The sequence below is a fragment of the Arachis hypogaea genome, chromosome 11, assembly GCF_003086295.3.
Source record: "Arachis hypogaea cultivar Tifrunner chromosome 11, arahy.Tifrunner.gnm2.J5K5, whole genome shotgun sequence".
Lineage (NCBI taxonomy): Eukaryota > Viridiplantae > Streptophyta > Magnoliopsida > Fabales > Fabaceae > Arachis > Arachis hypogaea.
Window position 1 is genome coordinate 140,766,780 of NC_092046.1, and position 25,357 is coordinate 140,792,136.

General features: G+C 37.3%; 1 protein-coding gene across 2 annotated transcripts; it reads right to left on the minus strand.

The window, feature by feature from the left end:
• Positions 1 to 5,387: 5,387 nt before the first annotated feature.
• LOC112723034 (uncharacterized) lies at positions 5,388 to 23,730 on the minus strand. 2 transcript variants are annotated; one of them, XM_029290302.2, is made up of 28 exons: positions 23,559 to 23,730; positions 23,302 to 23,399; positions 23,034 to 23,219; positions 22,748 to 22,928; positions 22,263 to 22,454; positions 22,109 to 22,152; positions 21,809 to 21,865; positions 20,971 to 21,067; positions 20,135 to 20,307; positions 19,833 to 20,046; positions 19,563 to 19,688; positions 19,349 to 19,438; positions 17,406 to 17,522; positions 17,173 to 17,253; positions 16,723 to 16,830; positions 16,335 to 16,504; positions 15,744 to 15,822; positions 15,582 to 15,656; positions 15,035 to 15,132; positions 14,835 to 14,942; positions 14,038 to 14,095; positions 13,704 to 13,931; positions 12,344 to 13,562; positions 9,029 to 12,267; positions 8,712 to 8,945; positions 8,364 to 8,606; positions 7,622 to 7,743; positions 5,388 to 7,322 (listed from the first exon to the last, which is right to left on the minus strand). In XM_029290302.2, the coding sequence occupies exons 1-28, from the start codon at positions 23,583 to 23,585 to the stop codon at positions 7,304 to 7,306; spliced, it is 7,683 nt and encodes a 2,560-aa protein (XP_029146135.1). In that variant the 5' UTR covers positions 23,586 to 23,730; the 3' UTR covers positions 5,388 to 7,303. The 2 variants fall into 2 exon arrangements, with proteins under 2 accessions (XP_029146135.1, XP_029146133.1); XM_029290300.2 differs by having other exon boundaries at positions 7,666 to 7,743; positions 23,559 to 23,725.
• Positions 23,731 to 25,357: the final 1,627 nt, after the last annotated feature.

Here is a 25,357-nt window from a genome sequence, read left to right on the forward strand (position 1 = left end):
TCAAAATCACTTCTAGATAAAAAATTACTAAAATAGACACCAACTTAAATAATTTTTGTATATTATCTTATCATTTTAATTTAGATAATTGAATAGATCTTATAAAATTAATTCTATAATAAAATTAATATTTATACACTAAAATAAAAATAATATATAAAAATTGGCAAAATATATTTTTAATTAAAACTAACAAAATATAAATTTTAGAGAGTACTAAGAATAATAAAAAAATTAAATATTTATCTTGGTAGTAATTGAAATAAATCAAAAAAAAATTTATGATATTTTTTATATAGTATATTTTTAGTACTCTTAGTACTCTTTTTTAGTATGCTATAATTTATTATTATTATTATTATTATTATTATTTATAATTAATTTTTTGTTTAATTTACTTTACCTAATAGAATCAATAAATTATATTATAAAAAGATAATAAAAATAATACAAAAAATTACAATTATAAAAGTGTATAATATCAAATAAATAATTAATAAAAAATAAAAATAAAAATAATAAAAAAATAAAATTCATGTAAACAAAAATAATAAGAATTCTATAAATAATATAATAACATGTATAAAGGATAAAGTTGGTAAAAGGTAAATAAAGATAGAGTATTGATGGCTAGAAGCCCGTTTGTAAAACGCAGAAGCTTAAAATTGTAGCTTCTTGAAAACCATGCTTTTCAAAGCAAAATCACTTCTGCGTTCATGAATCAACAATTTGCCAAACCAAAAATTGAAGCTTTCAAGAAGGCTAAACGTGCTTCTTTTCTTGTAACGCGTTTGCCAAACACACCCTAAATGTTCTCTCTTTACAAGTTCCTGCTATACTAATAAACTACTCCAAAACATGACCAAAACAATAACCAAAATCAGACTGGTATTTTTAATTTTTTATGAAAATGGTTTCTACTTTTTGTTACAAAATTGTAAGCACTGAAGAAAACATATCTTCCAAAGTCCAAACAACAACCAAAATGAGTAGTATTATTACTTTACATAAATTGAAGCTGATTTTGCAGAATAACCAGGTCCAGTTCACCTGATTAAATTGGTCACAACGTATTTGGACACGCGTTATATTTCGTTCCCTAGTCCAATAAAAATGGATCATGTTGTATTTCATATTAGAAAATGTCTTGTATTTTGTGCCTCTGTTAGCAAATGCATGATATTAGGGTGGGTATGGTTTGAATTTTTAAAAATTCAAACCGGATTCACTTTAGAATTTTTTTTGTGGTTTATGAAATTAAACCGGAATTGAATTGAGGAGAGAAATCGATTTTAATCTAGTTTAAAAAAACAAAAATCGGTTTTAAATCGGTTTTAGAATTTAAATTCGGTCTTATTTACAAACCGGTTTTAAATCTAGTTTTTTAATATTCAAATCTAAAATCAGGTTTTTTTTTTTTTAAATCCAGTTTTGAAACCATTACTGACAAATTAGAATGTCGAGAAGTTCTGTAAACCTACAATCTACATGCGCCTTTGTAACAAAGATGCAAAACATAAACATAGAATGTTCTCAATGCGTTTTTCATCATCCAAAATTTTTGTGAAGTTTGTATAAAAAAGACATAGATTATTATTAGCAATGGACTATGATAATTCACATAGTTGCCGAGTAGCTAATGCTACCTATAAAAGAAATGCCAATAAGCCACAAACAACCGCTGACACATATATAATAATAAAAATTACAGAGATAGAATAGAAGTCATGGAGTTCCACATACAGACATTTCTTAAACCTCCATCTGAATTTTTTTAAATGAAAGAAATCATATGATGTGAATTGTTTTGGATTACCAAAAATTGTTTTCAACACTGCATAAGTGATATATAACTGAAAAATCAAACAGTACCCAACTAGTCAAAATTGGTTAAAAAATTAAAACAAAAACCATAGCTAAGCTGCTAAGCATCTCTCTATAATTTAATAGCACAATGAATCAAAAAAGAAAATAGTGTAACTGCATTGCATGCATATAGCAGATGGTGGCACAGCAGAGGTGTCATATCCATAGATTTTATATGCAAACCTGCTAAAAAGCCATTGGATAGAGATACCAAATAACACAATTTAAATTCTAATTTATGAAGATCAAACAATAGAAGTATCAAAATCCAGTCTTTTAAAAAAACAAGACTTTGTTCTATCTTCCACCTTCTGTCAGTTATGTGCACCCACCTGGCCACCCAAACAATACAGATCACAGTATATGTTAAAAATTGCAACTACCCAACATTATAAAGTTTGCTTATATTACTACCCGAACTAATTTTTGGAGTATCAACAAAGGCGCCAGGTAGTGATGGGTACAACATGAACTTCACAAAAAAATGCTGGGATGACTTAGGAAGGGAGTTCACTGATGCGGTGCTAGGCTTCTTCCTTTCGGCTACACTTCCTAGAGACTCGAATGTTACGTGGGTTACGCTGGTGCCAAAGTTTACTGGAGCCAGAGAAATAAAGGACCTCAGGCCGATTAGTATGGTGGGGTGTGTCTATAAGGTCATATCCAAGGTGTTGGTTAGGAGGATGCGAAAGGTAATGTCGGGGTTGGTAGGAGAGACTCAGAGCGCATTCGTTAAGGGCAGGAAAATCCATGATGGGACCCTGATCGCCTGTGAAACAGTGCACTGGCTAAAAACACGAAAAAAGAGCGCCGCAATAATAAAGCTGGACTTCCAAAAGGCTTATGATAGAGTCAAGTGGGGCTTTGTGGATATTGTCTTGCAGAAGATGGGGTTTGGCCAGAGGTGGAGAGGTTGGATAAAGGAGTGTGTCACCACTGCATCTATGTCATTGCTTGTCAATAGATCACCTTCAAAGCCTTTCAAAATGGAACGGGGTCTACGGCAAGGTGACCCGTTGTCCCCACTTCTGTTCGTGTTAGTTGTGGATGTTTTGCATCGAATGATTGGAAAGGCGGTGAGGAATGGCCTATAACTCCGTTACTGCTTGGTAGAGATAATATTGAGTTGTCTCACTTGCAGTTTGCAGATGATACTATTCTTTTCTGTCCGCCTGATGAGGGGACCATCAGGAATTATCATCGGCTACTCAGATGCTTCGAGCTCATGTCGGGATTGGCCATTAATTTTGAAAAGTCCAGCCTTATACCGGTCAGCTGTGAGAGGATGTGGGTCCGGAGGATGTGTCGGTTACTGGGTTGTAAAGAGGCTTCATTACCAGTCAGATATCTGGGCATTCCCCTGGGAGCAAATCCGAGACTGGTTAAGACATGGAAACTGGTGATTGATAAGGTGGAAGACAAACTGAGTTTGTGGAAAGCAAAAACTCTTAACAAAGCAGGTAAGCTGGTCCTAATTAAGGCGGTTCTTAGTAGCTTGCCGATTTACTACCTCAGTTTATATAAGATGCCAAAGACAGTGGCAGAGAAGCTGATTTTCCTGCAACGACGGTTCCTGTGGAGTACTGAGGATGGGAGATACGGGGTACCGCTCGTGAAGTGGGAAGTGGTTATGGCTCCAAAGAAGGCAGGTGGGTTGGGAGTTGGGGATGCGGTGATTCGAAATACTGCATTGCTGTTTAAGCGGTGGTGGAGGTTCTCGAAAGAAGACTGTCCCTTATGGAAGAAAGTGGTGTGCTCTTGTAATAATATGCATCCTGCAAGAATGGTGGGAGGACAGCCTACTCCCACGCGAAGGGGTCCTTGGAAGGATATATGCCAGCTACAAGTTAGTAAGTCGGGGCTGAGAGATCAGATGATCAGTGGGTTGTCGATGGAGTTAGGGAATAGCAGAACAATCCGATTCTGGGAGAATAGATGGCTACCGGCTGGAGTATTGAAAGATATGTTTCCTAGGCTTTTCTCGGTCTCAACTCTTCATGAATCTGTGATAGCAGACTGTGGCTTTTGGGATGGGCTAGTGTGGATTTGGAGTTTCCAGTGGAGGAGAGAGTTGTTCCAGTGGGAGTTGGACTTAGTACACCAGCTTCATGAGATCTTACAGTCATTCAAGCTTACAAATGGGAGGGAAGATAGTGTGGTATGGAAATTTGATAAAACAGGTGACTACTCAACAAAATCCTTTGTGCGAGTGATGCAGGAGGAAGTCCTACCGGAGGAGGTTACCAGCTATAGCTTCACTAGTGCTGTTTGGAAAGAATTTGTCCCCCCGAGGGTTGAACTCCTTTCTTGGTTTGCGTTAGTCGGAAGGGTCAACACAAAGGATCGACTGTGCAGATTACGGGTTATTGACCAGCAGGACAATAGGTGTCTTCTCTGTGGTAAGCCTGTGGAAACCGCGTATCATCTGTTTCTTAGTTGTGAGATTACATGGCAGGTGTGGTGTGCTTGGCTAATGGCCTTTCAACAAAGGTGGAGCTTTCCGGGTACTTTGAAGGAACATTTTGAGAGTTGGACGAGCTTTCTAGGAAGGAAGGTAGATAGGAAGAGATGGTTCACTGAATTCTTTGCTGTTATCTGGACAATTTGGCTGGAAAGGAATGACAGACTCTTCCGAAATAAGAGTTCAAGAGTAGGGAACATTATCAACAGATCGTTTACGTTCTACGAAGAATGGAGTGGTGCTGAGCCTTTTGGGTGTTGATGGCCGGGTCACAGTGTCTAGGAGTTGTATGTTGTCTTGTTTTATTCTTACTATAGCTTTGCTATCTGCTCCACTCTGCTATGTTGAGCTCCCTTTGATTCAAAAAAAAAAAAATTTGGAGTATCTGAAATTCTCAGTTTCAAAATAAAAACCATATTCCCAATATTGACCTAAATTCTTGGGGGTCTCCACCATTTACATCATTTAGAAGCATCAGTTCATAACACCTAACGACCTAAACAAGCATGAAACTGAGAGTAATTTCGAAAGCATAGTTCTTGAACGCAAGCAAATAACCAAATCCAATGACAAATTATTACCAGAGCAGTAAGATTTTGGACAAGCAGACGATGATCAAACTGCAGGTGAACACTAGATGGAAGAGCCAACACAGTGCCAGTGCCAGTTGCCTGCTCCGGTGCCGGCTGCGACGGAGACCAAGATCGAAGAGCCGAGGAGAGAAGACCGACATGGACACGGTTCTGTGTGAACTGGATTGTGGACTGGATTCACGATTCAGTCTTAGATTAGGGCTTATTTTTTAATTTGGATTTAAAAACCAAATTATAAAATAGATCCAATTTGGTTTGGATTTTTTTTATTTAAAATTGGTTTTTTTTAAATAGTTTGCTTTGAATTTGGTTTAAAATCCAAAATGTGGATTTTTTTTTTGCCCACCCCTTTATTGATATGCATTCTAATTGCTGATGCTCCTCAGTGGAAAAACACTATGAAACACGAAACCTAGACCGAGACATCTCTATTCAAATGTGTAGTAATACAAGGCACCAAAAAAAAGTGTAGTAATACCGTTTTGGATTTAATTAACAGTTTGAGAGGCTATAATAATAACTATGATTAATTAGCCTTGGACAGGTATTGGATCACAACATATATGTACACAAAATACCTACATATGATGATATATTATATTAATATATACAGTGACCGATTTCATTTCATAGCATTGGTATCATCAGCTTCTACGACTGAATTCTCAACCGAGTCGTTCTCAGGTGCCTTTTCGTTTTGAGTGTCAAGTGTTTTGAACAATGTTGCTTCCATCCTCAGTTTCACCCACTTTTGATTCCTGCTGTGTTTCTGAGCAGGTAGTGGTATCCTTCTCACAGGAGCTCTCAGCAATTCTTTCCTCTGTTTTCGGAGAAGGCGGAGTCTCCAAGTGTTTCAAGGCATCTTCATGCATGGCTTCAGTAACATCAGCTTCAGATTGTTTAGCTGCTGGAGAACTGCCTACTATATCCTTCTCCGGCAAGCTCTCCACACGTAGGATGTCTTTTGACTCCTCACCTTGCATAAGTTGATCCCCCTGATTTGTAACAGCACCTGATTCTTTAGGATCAATATTTGCGGTAGAGTTGCCAACTAACAACTTCTCTGAGACTTCTTTCGATTTGTCGTCTTGCATAATTTGATCTCCCTGGTTTGTAACAGCACCTTCAGATTCTTTAGGGTCTATAGTTGCTGTAGAATTGCCAACTAAATCCTTCTCTGGAAAGCTCTCCCCGTGGTTGACGTCTTGCATGATTTCATCTCGCTGCTTTGTAAAAGTATCTTCGGGTTGTTTAATGTTGAGAATTGCCGAAGAGTTGCCAACTGAGTCCTTATCCAACAAGCTCTCCACATGTTCAACGTCTCTCAATTCATCATTGTACGCAATTTGATCTCCCTGACTGGTAACAGCACCTTCAAATTCTTTAATGTGTAGATTTGCTGGATTGTTGCCAACTAAATCCTTCTCAGGCGTGGTCTCCGTAGGTCTGACATCTTTTAACCTGTCATCTTGCATTATTTGATCTCCCTGGTTTGTAACAGCACCTTCAAAATCTTTACTGTCAAGATTTGCTGGCAAGTTGCCAAATGAATCCTCCTCATCCGGCAAGCTCTCCACGTGTTTGGCATCTTTCAATTTGTCATTGTGAACGATATCACTTCCTTGATTTGTAACAGGAGCTTCAGATTCTCTGTCTTTCAGTTTATCATCTTGCACGATATCATTTCCTTGGTTCGTAACAGAAGCTTCAGATTCTTTGGCATCACAGTTTGTAGAAGAGATGCCAACTACATCCTTCTCCGAAAAGCTCTCCACACTTTCCGTGTCTTCCAATGCATCATCTTGCCCAGCTTGAGTTTCCAGGTTATTAATAGCATATCCAGATTCTTTGGCATCAAGATTTGGGGAAGATTTAGCAACTATATCCTTCTCAGAAAAGCTCTCCACATGTTCGACGTCTTTCAATTCATTGTCTTGTACAATTTTATTTCCCTGGTTAATTACACCAGCTTCAGATTCTTTGATGTCAGGATTCACAATAGGGGGGACAACAAAAGCTTTCTTAGACAAGCTCTCTACATGTTCACTCAACGCTGCTGAAGTGCAAACCCCATCAATTGATGCTGTTTCTTGCACTGCTGAGCAACCAGGAGTAGCATCCATTCCATCATCACTTACAACAGCTTCAGATTCTTCCGTCACCTGCATTCTTCCTGTGCCATCAACTAAATCTTCCACATTCACAACTGATGCTGAGGAAACTGGGACTTGACTCTTGTCTGCCTCATCCTCATCAGTCAACTCTCTTGACACATTATCCTGCACTTTGAAGATTCTTTGTGGACCCTCATCAGGCAAGACCTCCACCTCATTTTTTCCCTCTGCTGTAGTGACAGACACAGCCAAACATCTGGCTTCATCATCTACTGGTATCCCATCAACCTGGGATGCACAGACAGAATCACAAACCAGACGTTAATGGAAACAACAGATCAAATACGTATTTTTTTTCCCTTATGGAAATCAGACCATAAATGCTGGATGTGTACAAAATTCTGACCCAATTTCTATAATGTACTGATTCTAAACATAAAGCATCATCAGAACAGAAACAGTGGTAAATATTTTTGGCAAAGCAGGATACTAAAAACGAGTATGTGTAAACCCAGTCCGCTTGAATATTATGAATAGAAGAATACATAGCTAATTGATTACATTAAACATAAAATCAACCCACTGACCTGTAAAACCAAGACAGAAGTTTGGGTCTAAAGGGGGAACCAACCTGTGACTCGCTTTGATTATCCATCTCAGCTCCAGAATCAAAGGACTCCTGCACCATTATTTCTTTAGTGGTGGGAACCTGCAGAAATAATTCCATGGGGTTACGGGGGAGAATCACTATAATATCTATCTATCTATTTATATCATATAAAGGTTGATACCAACGTATAGTAGAATGAACTTATGCTATATTGCTTTTTTGTATTTTTGTCACTTCAGCAATTTTGCAAACATGGCAATTTTGCATTTTTGCAATATAAAAAAATAATTAGATTTCTATATAGTATTAATATGTCATTTATCATCAACCGTTACAAAATTTAAATGAATTTTCATATGCCACTAAACAAAATTTTAAACTTAATCAATTAATTTAATACATATAAATACTCAATTGGATTAAAAAGTAATAGTTAAATACAATTATTATCTACATTAAAACTCTATATTTTCCTTTGTATTTCTTTTTTGTTGAATAGTTATATTGAATCATATATAAATTGCCAAATGAATGCACTGTAAAATATTTTTACAAATTAGCTTTCAAGTTTAACATTAATTTACATATTATCCAGTCTATCCCTAAACAATATAGCATTTTAAGTCTATACTATATAGTATAATTAATTTAACTCTCCGCATATCGAACGGGTCTTAATCTAGTATATAATAATAATAATATTGGTAAAAAAGGCTTACCTCAATGACTTCGCTACAGCTCCTCCCCCCAGTCAAACAAACTTTTGGATCCCCTGGTGCAGGCAGACTGCAGAGTGAGACCTTAACAAACGAACCATCAACCTTCATTTCCTTGATCATTGAGGACTCTGAAGGGATATTGATGTTCTTTAATGGAAGCCTTTCCACATTATCCCCATCCCCAGCAACATCATCAGATGCCTCCACTTGATAGTCAATTTGAGCTACAGAAGGATTTGATGCCTGCAGAATTGATGCATTTCCAATCGGTCCCAGAAGAAATGATTGTATGAAAGGATAATAAGTTAATAACTATATCAGCATGCTAGTAGGTAGGAAACACCATACCTCATTACCATCATCACAATCCTCTTGAGTCAAACAATCCTTTGGTTCTGTGGTAGCTAGTGGGTATGATAATACATCGACTTTATCTTGCTCCATTCCTAAGGAAGAAGGCAATTCCATGTTTTTGGACAACAGTTCTGGATCAACCCCATCAAAATCAGTTGTCCTGTGATCACCGATCTCAGCTTCAGGATATTCTTGTTCCTGTTGGGGTGATGGATTTGCTTCAGAACCCTGCATAAATGAGATCAATACATAATTGGCAGGAGAACTATAGCCAGATGTACTAATAGCCATATATGTGGAAAACAACATACATTGGTGCCATCCCTATGACTCTCCTCTAGAATCAAAGGATCTCTTGGTTCACCCAATGCTAGTGGACTACAGAGAGGACCCTTGTCAGATGACACATCAACGTTGTCTTGCTCCATTAGTGAGCAAGATGATGGTACAACCATGTTTTGAGAAGTAAGCTTTTCTGAATCTTCCTGAGAAACCTGACAAGCATCAATTTGGTCACTACTCTCAGCTACTGCACTTTCCCCATTTACCAATGGCAGCTCACCCTCCACAGATTGATCAACAGTCTCGGGGGACTTTGAAGGCGACTGATTCACTTGCAACACTGTATTACTCTGATCTGCCTTGGATCCTTCCATATCACACTCTGGTGTAGACCTTGCAACTAATTCAGTATCACATGGTACACCTACTTTTTCTTCTTTTACTTGAGACAAGCAAGCCAGGACAGTACCAGAGATAGTTCTTTTTGGGTCAACTTGAGGAACATCCAATTTTTCACATGAATCATCAGAGCACACAGGTATCCTTGGAGAAACTGATTGCCCTTGTGAGCCATCTTTATCAGATGAACAATTGATCCCTTCTTCCTTAATCTTTGATATATTATCTCCAGATGTAGTGAGAGATCCACCAGCCTGAGAGACATCTTTATCACCAAGCTCAACTTTAGCATCGTTAAATTCATCAGATGATGATGAACTGACAGAAAGTCCTCTTGCAGATGAGCCTTCTATGTTACTTTCCTTTGTCATCAAGCAGGTGGACAAATCTACAGTGTCTCGCAGAACATCACCCTTTACACCCTTCACATGTAAATCCTCAGATTCCAATGGAACATCGGTTTCTACCATATTAACATCTGCTTCCTCCTGGATTCCAGAGTTACCAGCCACACCCTTTTCCATTGACTCGTCAAAAGATTCTGAACTCCAAACTAGAGATGTTGCAGATGAGTTTCCATTTTGCTTGTTCACCAAGGTTGAACAGGGCAGAACTGCAGTTTCAGATACAGTTGCCTCTACAAGGCTGCTCACCCCAGAAACACCCGCTAAATTGTTCACTTCATCTTCCGAGCTCGAAGGTCGTTGCAACAATACTTTATCAGTGTCAGATTGACACGCTGGTTTTTCTTCCACTAGATGCTTAATACTGTCATTATTTGATGCATCAATCATGGAGTGAATCTGAGATAAATCATCCTTCGAACTGCCAACAGGAGAAGGTACCATATTTTCCTGGGGAACAGAGCTGATATGTTGTTTAACTGCAAAAGAAACTTCTTTGCATATCGAGTTCCCTTCATCCCTTTTTCCCTTGCAGAGTGATTCAGGACAGCTCTCAAGCAACGAAGCCTCACGCAAATCCGAAGATTTTAATGCATCTTGATACTGTTCAGCTTTATCAACTTTGGGGCTAACACAACATGCCATTTCAGACACAGAAGCAGAAGCTGGATCCAAGCTAAATTTTGGAGGTTTTGGAATACTATTTTTATCATGGTCAGCTGATGCAGAAACTTCATCCCCACCAGTCCCATCATCGCAAGAGACTTCGACAGAAGCATGTAAAGAAGACTTTCTTTCACTTCCAAAATTTTCAGAATCTCTAGGAACACTAGAAACTACCATTTCCATTGAGAGAGGGGCAATTGCAGGACTAGATGGGGTCTCTTGTTGCTGATCACCCAAAATTTCAGCATGTTCACAATCAAGAGGTGAAGGCTTTTGGGATATTTCTGTAGGATCCAATTTTGTATCCAAAGTGTGCTCCGTAAAACCAGGAGGTCCTTCTGTGGGTGAAACACCCTGACTGTAGGTATTAGCCTGAGTAGATTCAGTACTAGTGCTAGAATGTTCTGGTTTCATTGCAGCTGTTTCATGTCCTGTGCCACAAATATTAAGGGATGAAGATGGCTTCTCTATAGAAGGCTTGGATTGGTCACCAAGATTATGATCAATTACCAAATGAAGTTTACCATTAGGAGAAATTTTTGATATACTTAACTGATGGGTGAAATCTCCTATGCCAGAATCAACAAGGCCATCACCAGTAGGAAGTTTCTCAGAAGAACCAGTCTTCGGCGAAGTAATAACTGGAATCGCATCAGGAACCTCCATTTTACTCTGAATACTTAAGTTTTGAACATAAACTTGTGCTTGTTCATCTTTTGCTTTAACATCATCACAGCCACTGGTTTCAGGCGGACTGAAATAACGTTTGTTTTCAACAGTAGTTATCTTGTTATCACATGTACTAGCAGAGATCTGCTCATCCCCATTAGGTAGAGTGCCTTGCATCAGGTTCATTACTCCAGTAGTTGGCATATCTAAACTTGCTCCACACTCCAGATCCTGCACATTTGATACCTCTGAATGTTTTTCACGAAGATGCACTGAAACATCTGAAGTAGAACATGCAGCTCCAGTTGTAGGTATTTCACAACATGCTTTATCTTCCAAGCTCTGGTTATTAGAGGCAATTGCAGCTTTAGTCGTTACATGTACAAAAGTTGTACTCTTATCTTCACTCCCAACAGAATCCTGTGCTTTAGGTTTTGGCAAACAAGTTCCAGAGAAAACTTCCCTCATCACCCGAGCAAAGTCATTAACATTTTGATTTCGGCCAAAAGCAGTAATCTTATCTGAGGATACAGCTGCACTGTCAATCCTTGTTGATGCAACTTTCTGCTGCTTACTTGCGGTAGAATTGGTTGCTCTCTCTTTTCTTTTCGAATCATGGACAGGTACTCCACTGGGCAAAAGAATCTCTAAAGCTTGAGCTTGAGTAGCATTGGCAGCTTTACCAACCAATGAATCCCTAGATGAATTCTGAGCATCATGAATCAAATTGAGATCCTGATCAGATGGAGCTACAGGAACAGCAGGCAACATCAAAGCTGATTTTCTCCCACTACGCCGAGGTGCTTCCACTCTATTTTGAGCTTTACGGGGTTGTCTTTTGGCTGGCATAGATTTGAGTGAGGGAGAATGTGTAGAATCAGAAGCTTGAACAGTGCTTAATGGGGTACTGGGAACAGCCTTTGCAGTCAGAGGATCTAAAGTATCAGCAACTTGATGAGTTCTGTCCCCCAAATGTTGATCCTCGATCACCATGGTAGGTGTTGTGGTAAGTAAAACTCCACTCCCTGAATTCTCTGAGACTTCAATCTTGGATGAGTTAATTTCAGAAGATTTAACCTTCTCCACAGAAGAATCACAAACATCTGGATTAACCTTCTCTAAGTCTGAACCTGCAAAAAGAAATTCTTCGGTTAATGTAAATTTTAATAAGTTAGAACTACAATATCACAGTTCAATAAAATTTACCTGGTGATTTTGTTGTACCATGTTCACTAGAAGACAGAAGCACTGTCTGCTTGGATGAATCATCTGACTGCTCCCTTGGCTTTAAATCCTGCTCACCAAGGCTCTGAGACAGTTGATCTAGGATAACACACTTTGAATCTTTAATATTTTTATCTAGCAAGCCTTTTTGTTCAGTGGCTTTGCCACCTGATATGCTGCTCGACGAAATTTGCAGATTTGGATTTGGATTTGAATCCTGGTGATCTGGAACATTTGGAATTGGTGGTGATATTGTTGCCTGTTTCTTCCCCCTACGCCTGGGAGCTCCTGCTCCAGTTTGTGACTTCCAATTTTTCCCCTTGCCTTGCTCCATCTGTACAGAGGGATGAGTTTCGCCAGTTTCAACCAAGGTGCGCAAAGGAGGTGGTTGCTTAGCATTCAGAACAATTTCAGCACCCAAATGATTATTTCCACTATTTAAATTAGCAGCAGCCAAGATGGTAGTTGGATGGTGTGCTGCATCAATATTGCTGGCAGCATCACTCGGGGAGATAACTTTATCTGAAGGTGGACTCACGTGTTGATTTTGGAATTGCTCACTTATCTTCAAATCAGGACCACCAGTGATAGGAGGAGAAACCATGGCCTGCTTCTTTCCCCTATGTCTAGTCCCTTCAGCACCATGTGGTTTCCTCCCTTGGCCTCTTGCTTGCAACTGTACAGAAACAGCAGCAGCGACTGGCTGAGAATTTGGTGGAACAGCAGGCATAGGAATGACAGGCTGTGCATTATGAGCAACTATTGTATCAGACTGCATCACAGCTCCAACTTCAGCAGAATGAGCAACAGAATGAGGAACTGAAGACGTTATTTGTTCAAGCTCAGTTCTTTTCGGTAACTGCTTCTCTATTTCAATGGTTGTAAAAGTAGCCTGAGGTACTACTACAGCTGGTGGCTTATCTGAAGCTATTCTTTTTGGCCTTCCACGACCACGTTTGGCTGGTGGAGTTACTTCTTTGATTTGCTGGACAGGCAAGCTCTCCACAGATGGCAACATTGGTATTGGGGCTGCTGAAACTGTCGCTGTAGGTTGTGTGTTAGAAGTAGTAACAACAGAGCTGGCAACATTTGCTGGAGAACTTATCCCAGCCACTTCCTTTACTTTGAGTGAACTTGGAGATTCAACTTGACACATCTTCTCAAACTCCTCCTCTGTCCACTGCTCTTTATAAGAACGTTCCTATCATGTGTACACGGCAATAAGCAATTAGATGGGATACTGAACAGTATATAGTTCACGATAATGTAGAGTGTAGTATCTGAACTAGGTAAGAAATACAACTGTTCACACAACCTAACATAATGCGAAATATAAACAAACCTCTCTTGCACGCTTTCCCCTGCCATAATGTTGAATATCAAGACCCCCAGCATTTCCACTCTTTCTCTTTACTCCATTAGATTCTACCTCACCCTTGGAAACATCAGATATCTTCATTACTTCAAAGAACTGTTTCAGGTCTTCATCAGTAACAAGACGAGAGGGAAGGGGTGGAATAAGATCAGAACCACCAGTTGCCTGCCCAACCACTAATTTTTTCCATGCAGCCTGCAGTTTATTTTTCAGAGTTCCGATCAAATCCCCATGAAACGAACAGCCAAAAAAAAGGCAGTATTTTAGCAGGGAAAACCCAAGAAAGTAATCAGTATTATACCAGTTCATCGTCCTTCCTTTTTTTGTCAACAGCTTCAAACACGTCTAACTCCGCCTCACTGCCAACAAAGACAACATTTTAGTCAAACACCTTTTCTTCCCTTCAGCCTTTGAAAAATTATTTGGCGGAAAGAAGAACAACTGCGGTTTAAAAAGCTGAATTACAAAGAAGTTCTGAAGTTACTTTCATGTCAAAACAAGAGCTCTAGCATAATCACAGAATTGACAGCACAACAATCCTAGAACTAAAATAGACCAGCACAGCAGACACAAGCTAGTTAAAGGGATACAGGCTAGTATAGAAAGTAACACATGATTAAAAGCAGCAAACACAGATAAGTTAGAATACTGAAATGACTATAGTACAGAAATAACATGTCTGAAGATAGTGAAGAGTTGCATAGACATTTAAACAGGATGTCCAGTATAGCATAATAGCCACCAATTTGGGAATAAAATTCTTTTTTAAGTTTCCCTTTGGTGCTCGGCTCAGAGTCTGCATAAGATGCTTTTCTAGCTGATATCAAAGTTTATCCTTTTAGGCATTAGCTGCTCCTTTTGTATAGGATATCTTATCCTTTATTGGTACGATTTCTTCCCATAATTTTTTTTAACAAAGAAATAACACTCAAACTACACCCACTAAGTTGTCATTTTTAAAAAAATGTCAACTATGAAGATAGGTAAAAGTAAAAATAGTGTGGTCAACAAGGCCACAACTGTTACTCATAAGAAACACAGGGAGATGTATCAAGCCATCATAGATGCATAGATTGCGAAAAACTGAAAAGTTAAGACCTGCGGGCCAAGATATCATTTAACGCATCATCATCCAGAACAGGTGCAGCTTCCTCTTTCTTACACTCGCGGAGAAGCGATTCCAAGTATTCCCTTCGATCTTCAGCACTACAACAAACAAAAGGGAAAAGAAATCCAGAGCTAACTCAAAACACAGTAATGGAATATTCACTTATAACATGTACTATGTCTTTTCCTACCTTGTATCATTGTCAAAAAAGCCAGCAGTTATACTCTGGTTAGCAACACCAAGTTTGTGCTCAGCTGAAGCTCTAACTTGTTCTTCAACAGTTTGAACCTTGATGCATAGTAAGCAGAGGAAGAAACTTTAGCTACTATGAAAAACATACCACCACATCTATGCATCAAACACTACTACCAACAATTATCAAGCAATTAGCCAATTAAGCAGGTAGAGAGAGAGGAAAGGCTAAAACACCTTTGGCAAGGTAAACAACTCATATAATACCAGTCATAACCACAAAATGGGTAACTCCACATGATTTCATAGAGCATAAGTAATAACAAGTAAATTTTCTGGAGAACCAAACCCTTATTCAACGGCAAACAAACAAACAATTGTGTACAAAGCAGTACCAATCAAACTGAGTTCAGCTCTCCTACTCGCAAAAGATTAAATGATGCATACACCACGACGCCCATAATGAGTTTAAAGTTTAAAAACAATCATATGAACTATTGCCCTCGCAACGCTAAACAGTAAGTCAAAAGGGGGAAGGTACTAACTGTCTCAAACCGAAGAACGAGAACATCCCTCTTTTGACCAATTCTATGAGCTCTTGCCTGTGCTTGCAGATCAACCTAAAATATTCCTAACAAAGAAATATCAGAAATAGTCAGCAAAAATGGCAACGTCACATAGAAAATCATATGAAGAATTTCCATTGCCTGTGGGTTCCAGTCAGTGTCGAATAGGATCACCGTATCAGCAGCTTGAAGATTCACTCCAACACCACCAGCTCGAATACTTGTCACATAAATCAAAGACAGCATTATTATAGATAAGTAATGATCTAATCAAGGACTCAACAATACTCGGGCCTCGTTTGTAATGTCCTTAAGATTATAACCAAAACCAATTGAACAAATATGTGCGAAGAGGAGGAACTAAGCATGCTAAAAACCAACAACCTAAAATAAATTACAACATTGCAAAATATTTTCAAGCTGAATTCAATTGAAATCATGAGTCGTCAGCAACAGAAAGATGCCGCATGACTTGGACCCAGTTATATGACTGCAGTAAGAGGTCTTCCATCAAAAAGCAGACCCAATAGGTGAACAGCAATATGCTAGTAGGATCAGACTAACAACCAACAACACATGAACAGTGGATTGAAGAATAAACATTTTTTGCTTCCCATGCAAATCAATAATCTCCAAAATCAGATTAAAATGCACTTTTAATAATATGAGTTCCCATAAAGGTAAAATGTTAAAACAAAAAATAGTGCTCAAATTTACAGAAGTGCAACATACCTGAGTAAGAAAATAAAATATGGAGAATCAGCTCGGTTAAATAAGTCAATTAAGGCACCACGATCACTTCCTGTTGTATGCCCATCCAACCGGAGGTATCGATACTGTTTTAAGCTTAAGTATTCCTCCATAACATCCAGAAGCCTGGTCATTGTTGAAAAGAAAAGAACCTGAGAGAACATTGACAATGATGGAAATTAGATTCCAGCATCTAATATTGCAAATAGACATCTACTTCTCAGAAATAGCCATGAATCAACATAAAGATGGTAAATAAGTTTCTTATACATCTTTCCACAGTTATCACAACTCATAACACAATACAGTACATACATGAAAGAGGGGGGAAAATCAGTGTCCAGCAATATTACTACACAATATTCCATACCCGATGATCTGTTGCTTTCAATTTAGGTAACAAACGATCCAGCATCTCAAGCTTCCCACAAAGTCTAATAATCGGTGGCAAATAATGCTTAGGTATGAAGTTATCCACCTACAGAAGGCAGAAGTCAGACATCCTCCCAGAACATGATATCTTGCTAATGTAGTCAAATAAACTAAGTAAATTATTTCAAACGGTTGAAAGAAACCCATTTTTAAAATATATATGTTATGAATGTTACCAGAACAATTTTCTGCCCAGTTTTGCACTAGCATTCTTAATCTTAATGTTTCAATTTTTTCAAGTAAATAAATAAATAAAAATAGAAATATCATTTTGTTTACAATTCAAATCCTATAAGATCCATTTTCTACGTTAGATGAGGTTAGGTCGTGATTCAAGTAGCCCAAAATATATTGATATAGATAAGAACCAAATAAAATAAGTATATACCTCTTCTGCATGAAGCTGGCTGAGATATGGATGATTGCAAATATTACGAAGCTCCATAACAGAGTTGTGTACTGATCGAGCCTAACAATTGAGAATTTCAATTAGACCACCTGAGTAACTAAACATGTGTATAGCATGCTATTTAAAATGAAAAGAAGAGGTTGGCCTCACTCCACTACTGAAGAGTGTAAAAACAAAACTTCCAACACAACATATTGTAATAGAGATGATACCTTTGTAGTGCCAATAGAACCTAGATTTTCTTCCACCCTTTTCATCAAAAGTTTCTGATAAGCAGAAGCCTCACATCTTATAAGTCTCTCGATCTTTTCAGGCAGTTCATTTTCAACCTACAATAAATTGAAAAGTGGAGGAACATTAACAAATGACAGTGACTTCCAAAGCCCACACTAGTAACACACATGTTAGATTGCAGTTTCAAAGGATCACATTATGAAGTCATCATTACCAAAACAAATGCAGCATATGACTTGAATAACAGATAACATATTTTACATATATATCAAGCAACCAAATCCCACTGTAACAACTGGTACCTGAGATGAATTAATTCACACAGAGAAACAGAATTGAAGGGAAATAGGAAGTGAAAATCAAGATGAATTCACCCGAGGTAGTATTAGTGAACTAAGAAAGTGCAGAAAATACAATAGAACAGTAAGGTAGAAATGGCAGAGGATTGGAGAGCCAGCCTCTCTCCTAGCCTAATCTGAATTCCTTTTCCAAAAGTCTACCTCTCTCTCTCTCTCTCTCTATTTTGCTACTACTTATACTCTCCTCATCCAATCATCAAAATCCGTTAAAACATCCCTCCCGACCCATTTTCACGTTTTCCCCACTAACAGTGCCATGTAGCAAATCAGTTACATGAATATTCTCTTCCCCAGTCTTTCCTATTCTACCCTCCACTCTCTTCCTTCTAGTGTAGTGCAAGGGCAGAGGAGAAATTGGCTTCCTACTGGCTTGGAAATTTCTATTCCCACTCCTCCTCTACTATTTGGGTACATAACATCCACTGATACTGAACATAAATTCGATATTCCACCAGAAATTCATCATAACACTAGCATATCTCAAAAAATAAATGCAGTGTGGAAAAGTTTGCTTTATTATTCCACGTTCCAGTTCAAGAATGTATGAGCAGCATCTGACTGCAGATTGTAACATATCTTTGGTAATAAAGAGCTGTAACTCTTATATTGCTAGATGTCTTGTACAGTTTGGAAAACTTTACTTTATGATACTTAACTCCTTATTCCACACAATGTACAAGCAGCATAGACTGCTGATTGTCACATATCTGGTAAGTAATGTGCCGTAGTTCTTATACTGCTAGACCTTCTCGGAATGTTTATGAATGATAACATGCAAAGAAACTAAGGCCTAAAGTAAACCCAAAATTATAAAACAATTATTAATATATGCATGAAGAGGTATATATATTTATTATAAAACATCATTTTGGCCCCTAAAAGATTCAATTTTTGACAAAAGTCCTCCGATAGAAATAAATGAAATCTCAGCCCCCAAAAGATTATCTCAGTTTGACGAAATATACTATTATTTTTTCACAAAGTGGCAAATGACTCGTGTATTTGATCCAATCATTTCTATGAACATTTGGATAATTATGTAGAAGGTGCATACCAAAAACACAGACAAAATTTGATCTCAAAACCCTTTTTTTATTTTTTGAATTTTTTGCCATTGGAATAAATAAAAAAAAGGATTTACAAACAATATCACCAAAATAAATCCACTTAGCACAAAATCACCAAATTTGAAGGACCAAAAGATTTTATTTTTATGAACATGTTTGCAAAAAATAACATCAAAAACTAATCTCTAGAGCCATCTTTACAGTATATCTCTTATTTTTGGTACATTTTCTTTTGACGGGTTAAGATATCATTTCTTTCTTTCACAGACCATTTTGTCACAAACTAAATCTTTTAAGAACCAAAATGGTAGTTTACTCATATATTTCATTCACAGATTACTATTAGGAACGAATGTGACTACACAAGTTGAAACAAGAATCATTAGCTATGGAAGTTTAATCATAAGAATCAAGCATGGTGATAGTATAAAGAAAACTCAACGAAGAGCAGAAACTAAACCAAGCTTAATAAGCATAGAGTCAGATATTATTAACCTTATGTTTCAGCCTCCGGAGGACAAATGGCCTTAGAACTTGATGAAGACGATTTATGATCAAGAGATTCTCCTCTTCAGACAGTAAAGCCTACACAATAATTATGCAAAAATCAGTGACATCAAGGGTTGAAAGTATACAAAAATAAGCAGTGTCAAAAGGTGAAAAACAAACTTCACTTAATATATCAAAACAGAAATTATCCAAAACTTACTTCATCAGGTGAGTTATCCCCATTACTCTCAAATGGCTTGTTAAACCATTGAGAGAAGTCCTCTGATGAATTGAATATGTTTGGTAGTAAAAAATTAAGTAATGCCCAGAGTTCTTCGAGATTGTTCTGCAAATAAAACAAAGTAATAATATTACAACAATATTCAAAATTCAAGAGTGAGTGCATGCATGCGGGTGTGTATAAGAGAGAGAGAGAGAGAGAGAGAGAGAGTGTGTGAGAGAGAGAGAGAGAGGGTGGGATGGGAAGAACCTGCAATGGTGTTCCAGTTAAAAGCAATCTGTGAGAGCTTTGATAATGTTTCAACTCAGCATTTAACTTGCATGACGCATTCTTTATTCGGTGGCCTTCATCGATTATTACATAGTGCCAATGTATTTTACTGAGCTTGGGTCTATCATGCTTGTTCATCAAATATTCATATGTAGTCAACAGAACATTAAATTTCTGATGAACAATCCTTTCCCTGAAACATGAAAGCACTGCTAAGGAGCATTCATCAAGGTATAAGAAATAAAATAAATAGAGTAGATTTGATCATTGAAATCCATTACTTGAATAACCGACGCCTCTCCTCTGGTGGACCAGCATAGACAATTTTATGAATAACAGGAGCCCAGAAACTAATTTCAGAGTCCCAACCAGGTAGAACTGAAGAGGGAACGACAACAAGGAATGGCCCTCTATCATTTTTTGTTTCCATCAGGTAGCAAATTAGAGAAATAACCTATAAAATACAAGGGTATTAAGATTTTATATAGTATATACACAAGCTCTTCCAACATACTAGTGCATGATCCATAATCTTAACACATAACAGAAAAACAAAGTATTCAGAGTGATGAAGATAGTAAATGACAAACTAACAAGAAGAAAAACCTACCAAGGATTTTTTTTTTTTTTTTTTTGATAAAAAAAAATAATTTCTTTAAGATGAGGACAAGGGATCCCCAGTAAAGAAGCAAAATCACAAAACCAAAATTTTATCTATAAAGCATAGCTTTTCCATTATCACATCTTTAAGAGGTAAAGTCCCCTATAAAGATCATGAGCTTTACACCAACAAGATGCTAGGCGTCTGATTCCATCCCGTAAAACATGCTTATCAGTGAAGGTGTGTGCATTACGGTCTAACCAAATAGTCCAAACAGTGAAGAAAACTGAAAATTGCCCCCAAAAATTTTGCCTCTTTTCTACTACCAAACCCCAAAACCTAGTCAAAAGAAATTGGTCTAGGGTTGCAGGGCACACCCAACAATCATCAAAGATGCTAAACAAGTTCCATGAGAAAACAGCTATTGGGCAATGCAAAAACCTAACAAGGAATTAAATTAAAAAAATAGAAACCCAGCCAAGGATATTAAGTTTCTTAGCTAAAAGAACTGGTTACCTGGACCGTTTTACCCAGTCCCATTTCATCAGCAAGGATTCCATTTAAATGATTGTTGTACAATGAAACCAACCACCTCAAGCCATTCATTTGATATCTAAAGACATAATTGCAATCACAAAGAACATCAAACTCACTGCTTGACTGTCAAGCAATATTAATTAATTAATTAATAATAATAAATATTTTTGGATTAAAAAAAAGAATTTCATTAAGACGAAGAAAAGGATAATACAAGATACAAAAGCAAAACAAAACAAAATATTTATCTATAAAGCATAGCTTTCCAGTCTCTCAATAAACAGAAAGCCTTCTATACAAATCATGAGCTTTACACCAAATAAATACCAAACATCTATCATATCCCATAAAACTTGCTTGTCAGCAAATAATAATAATATTACTGCAAGGAAACATACAATCCCAGACAAGATCAAAGACAATGCAAAATTATACAAATTGCAGTCACATAACATCAAACTCAATGCTTAAATGTCAAACAATATTAATCAAGAAAAGTGATAATAATAATAATAATAATAATAATAATAATAATAATAATAATAATAATAATAATGTGTGAAAAAGCACAACCCCGCCAATGAGTAATAGCTCAAATGGCATAGTCTCCCCATACTCAATTAAGAGGTTGCGGGTTCGAGTCTCATATCTTTGGTAAAAAAAAAAAAAGAAAAAGCAAAACCCCGTACAAGATCAAAGACAACACAAAAGTATACAATAACACTAGCACTCAACAAAAACAATCAAGATTCAGCCTAAAAGACACAAACTTATAAAACTGAATTGCATGCAGTAGAAGGGGAAGAATTTAACATACTCCCTCAATTTTCCGCCCTGTAAACAAGATGGCTGCTCTGCAATGCTCTCCTTTATGCTGCAGAACATAAATTTCACTTAGAATGGAGCAGGGATACTACCCATTACTCAACATAGTAGAAACTTCAAAAAGTATATCTATGGATGATTAATTGAATAAATAGACAATAAACACTTAAAAATTTTCAGGATCACACATAAATTGTTGAAACTCCCCAGCCTCAAACAACGTGCAACTTTTCATAAACCTATGGTAGATCATGACCTTCTCTAGACAAGCACAAACAAACAGAACTAATACCTGTGAGCCATCATATAATACTTCTCATTACTTTCCATATAATGCTGTAAAACAAAATTGGAATAGATGAGTGAAATGTAATATTTAATATTACAATGAAAGAAACCATTTTTTTTCATTGGGGTGGGGGAATAGCTGAGGGAAGACTACTTGCCTTTGCCTGGTCACTCAGATCCTCATTTTCTGAATTAGTATGACCATTCTCAGGGAAACTGTAACTTCCTGCCTCATCATCTTGCCCAAAGCGTCCTGCTGCAGACTTTGCTTCCTGTAGCTTAGACCCAAGCTTTTGAAGATATTTCTCAGTCTCTTTAAGAAGTTGCTTTACGCGATCTGATTTTGCATCCTATTATAAACATTAAATAGATTTCATTATTTAGGGCATGCAAACTTTGACCTCAGCAATATAACTATGTATATTTATTTATTTATTTATTTTAAAAAAAGAAGGATTTGACGTCTGTGCACAAGTTGGTAAAGTGCAGAAGTGACAGGTTAGACACACCATTGGATCAACATCCTCCATGTATTTGGGACCCACTAAATGATCCAAGGTGCTTAACTCAATAACTCCTAACTTCTGCACTTTACAAACCTGTGAACCTTTAAAGAAGCCAAATACTAAAAAAATAGACCTACCTTCACCATTCTCAAATAACCCTCCACATCATTTATTTTCAACAAATTAATCTTTTCCCGTTGGATTCTATCAATCTTCTCACGATGCGTACGTTCTTTTCTTTTATGGAACTCCTTCACATATCTATTGAAACCCTTCCACCTTTCCCTCTTGATTTTGAATACATCATCAAGTTTTTCCCTAAATATCCAAGTAAAGGAAGTTTTTGAAACAAGCAGGGGAACACAAATTAATAGATATCAACTACAATTGATTATGAAAATAGAAGAGATAAAAGGAACATACTTGTGAACTTCTATCTCACCAAAAAACTCCTTCTGCCTTTCCCGAATTCGTTTTTGACGCTCTTCTTTCATTTTTTGCTCATACTTTTCAAGTTGTTTGACCCTCCTACCATGCCTATGCTTCTTAAATGACTTCAAATGTTCTAATTCAATTGCAATTGGCTTGAAAAAATCATTGAGAAAATTACTGCCCACAAAACATTGTACCTGCTGTCAAACTTACTTAGACAAAATATGATAAAAAATATTCATAAAAGCATACCAATTACCTGCGGAGACGCCGTTGGAGATCTAGTAGTTGTAGTTTTTTCAACTCTATTACACTTTTTGTTTTGGCAGAAATATCTTCAGATGAGTTCACATTTTCCTACATCACATGGAGTGAAGAAAAGAGCATAAGACTTGTGCAAAAATAAATTCATTACAAGCCACATAAATTTACGATGGAACGCAAAATAAATAAATTGTGCATGGGAACATGTTAAGCACTAAATTAGCGAAACAGGCCGTTGAAAGTAAAGCAAACCTTTAACTTGAGAAAACTGGTAGCCATTCTTTGCTTTGCTTTCTGCTGTTTCTGAACAAAACTTCGCTCAACTAGATGCCTCTTTTCTGCTGATCCATAATCCACCTATCAGACATTGAATATTTCGGAGATTGTAAATTAGATGATGCCTGTCTCTCATTCCCTTCTTGCTCTGTAGCAAAATTAATGCCATGTTTTGATGCATTATCAACTGGAAGTGTCTTGAACATGTCTGCAAGTGACCACAGAAAACAATGATTATTAACACTTGAAATAACAAATAAAACCATAATAGGAACTTGTTGCAACATTGTTCTAGTAAGATGGCTTTCACCTGGAGAAACATGTTTGGTAATCACATTTCCTTCCTTCATCATGCTACCATGAAGATCACTGTCAGTCCCTGAAACATGTTTCCAATGCTCTTTTAAAGAATATGAAGTCATGTTATTAACAGAATTGTGATTCACAGATCCGCATTTGTTAATACTTTGAAACTGACTGGCTATAATGTCTCTTCTATCTATTGGCAATCCGGTGGAGATCTTCGGAAGCCCTTTTGAAGCCTCGTTCTGACCAGCAAATCCAGTCCAGCTATTCAGGCCTACAACAGGAGGTTGGTTAGACCTTCCAACCTGAACATTTCTATTGACATCATCATCCAAATGGCTATTAACAACACCAGCAGCCGTTGTACTTAAAGATTCCAGCTGCCGAGATAAAGTATCTAAAGAACCTTGTGCAGCTGCTCTTTCTTGAATTCGTCTATCAGCCTCTCCTCTTTTTGTTGCTGAGAGATGTTTCCATTCATCCGAAAGCATATGGATGTCAGAATGTGGCATAACTTTGTCCTCCATAGTTCTTGGGCTCTCAGTTCCCTTTGGCAAAGAGTTCACCTCCTGAACTTTTGCAGCAGAAGAGGACCCTGAAGGGGTTGTATCAGGTTGTCTTAAATTATTCAGACCTCCAACTTGTGTCGTTACCCCAGACGTGTTACCTGATTCATTAAAAGATTGTGATTTTCCTTTGTGGTATATCAGATCTATGCAAGATCCATTCTGTATTACCATGATGTTGCTTAGTAGTAAGTCACTGAGATCTTTAATACATAAAATTAAAAATAAAAAGTTACCTTCTCTAGAAGAGGTGGTTCCAAGAGCAATTTCAAGATGAAGTTTCTTTGGCACCATACGATTTCTGCAGAATGTTTCACAAAACTCAACATAATTTAAGTCAAATTAATCAAATTCAAAAAGAGATAACAGAACTATGCCTACCTAAATGCTAGATAAACAAGGCACTGAGCTCGAAGTTGCTTTAACTGCTGTTCCTCAAATGGTGCGAAAGAGCGCGCAACAGTAATAGCAGATTTCCCAATATCCCTGGAAGGAACTTCTTGTCTTAGCATCATTGTCTCCATGCCACTACCTTGCCTGCCAATCTGTCGAAAGCATTATCTAGTCAAGCAATCAAGTTGGCTCATATACATGCCACATAATCAAAGAGAATAACAGCAACAGATTTAGTTTAAACTAATATTTCCTTAGATAGTATAGCAAGAAAACAGAACAGAGATTATAGACAAATCCAGAAACAAGATATGAGTAGACAGCACTTGAAGTACCTGAGCCATTTTATGCTCATCAGTAAAACTAGATGAACTTCCCATGTCATCAAGTGCACTTACACTACCATATTGCATTGAACTTGATAAAACAGGTTTGACCATTGAAGATGCACCAGTAGGAGCTGCCATCCCCCCCTGAACCTTGGCATAAGCACCTGAAATTCAGCACAAT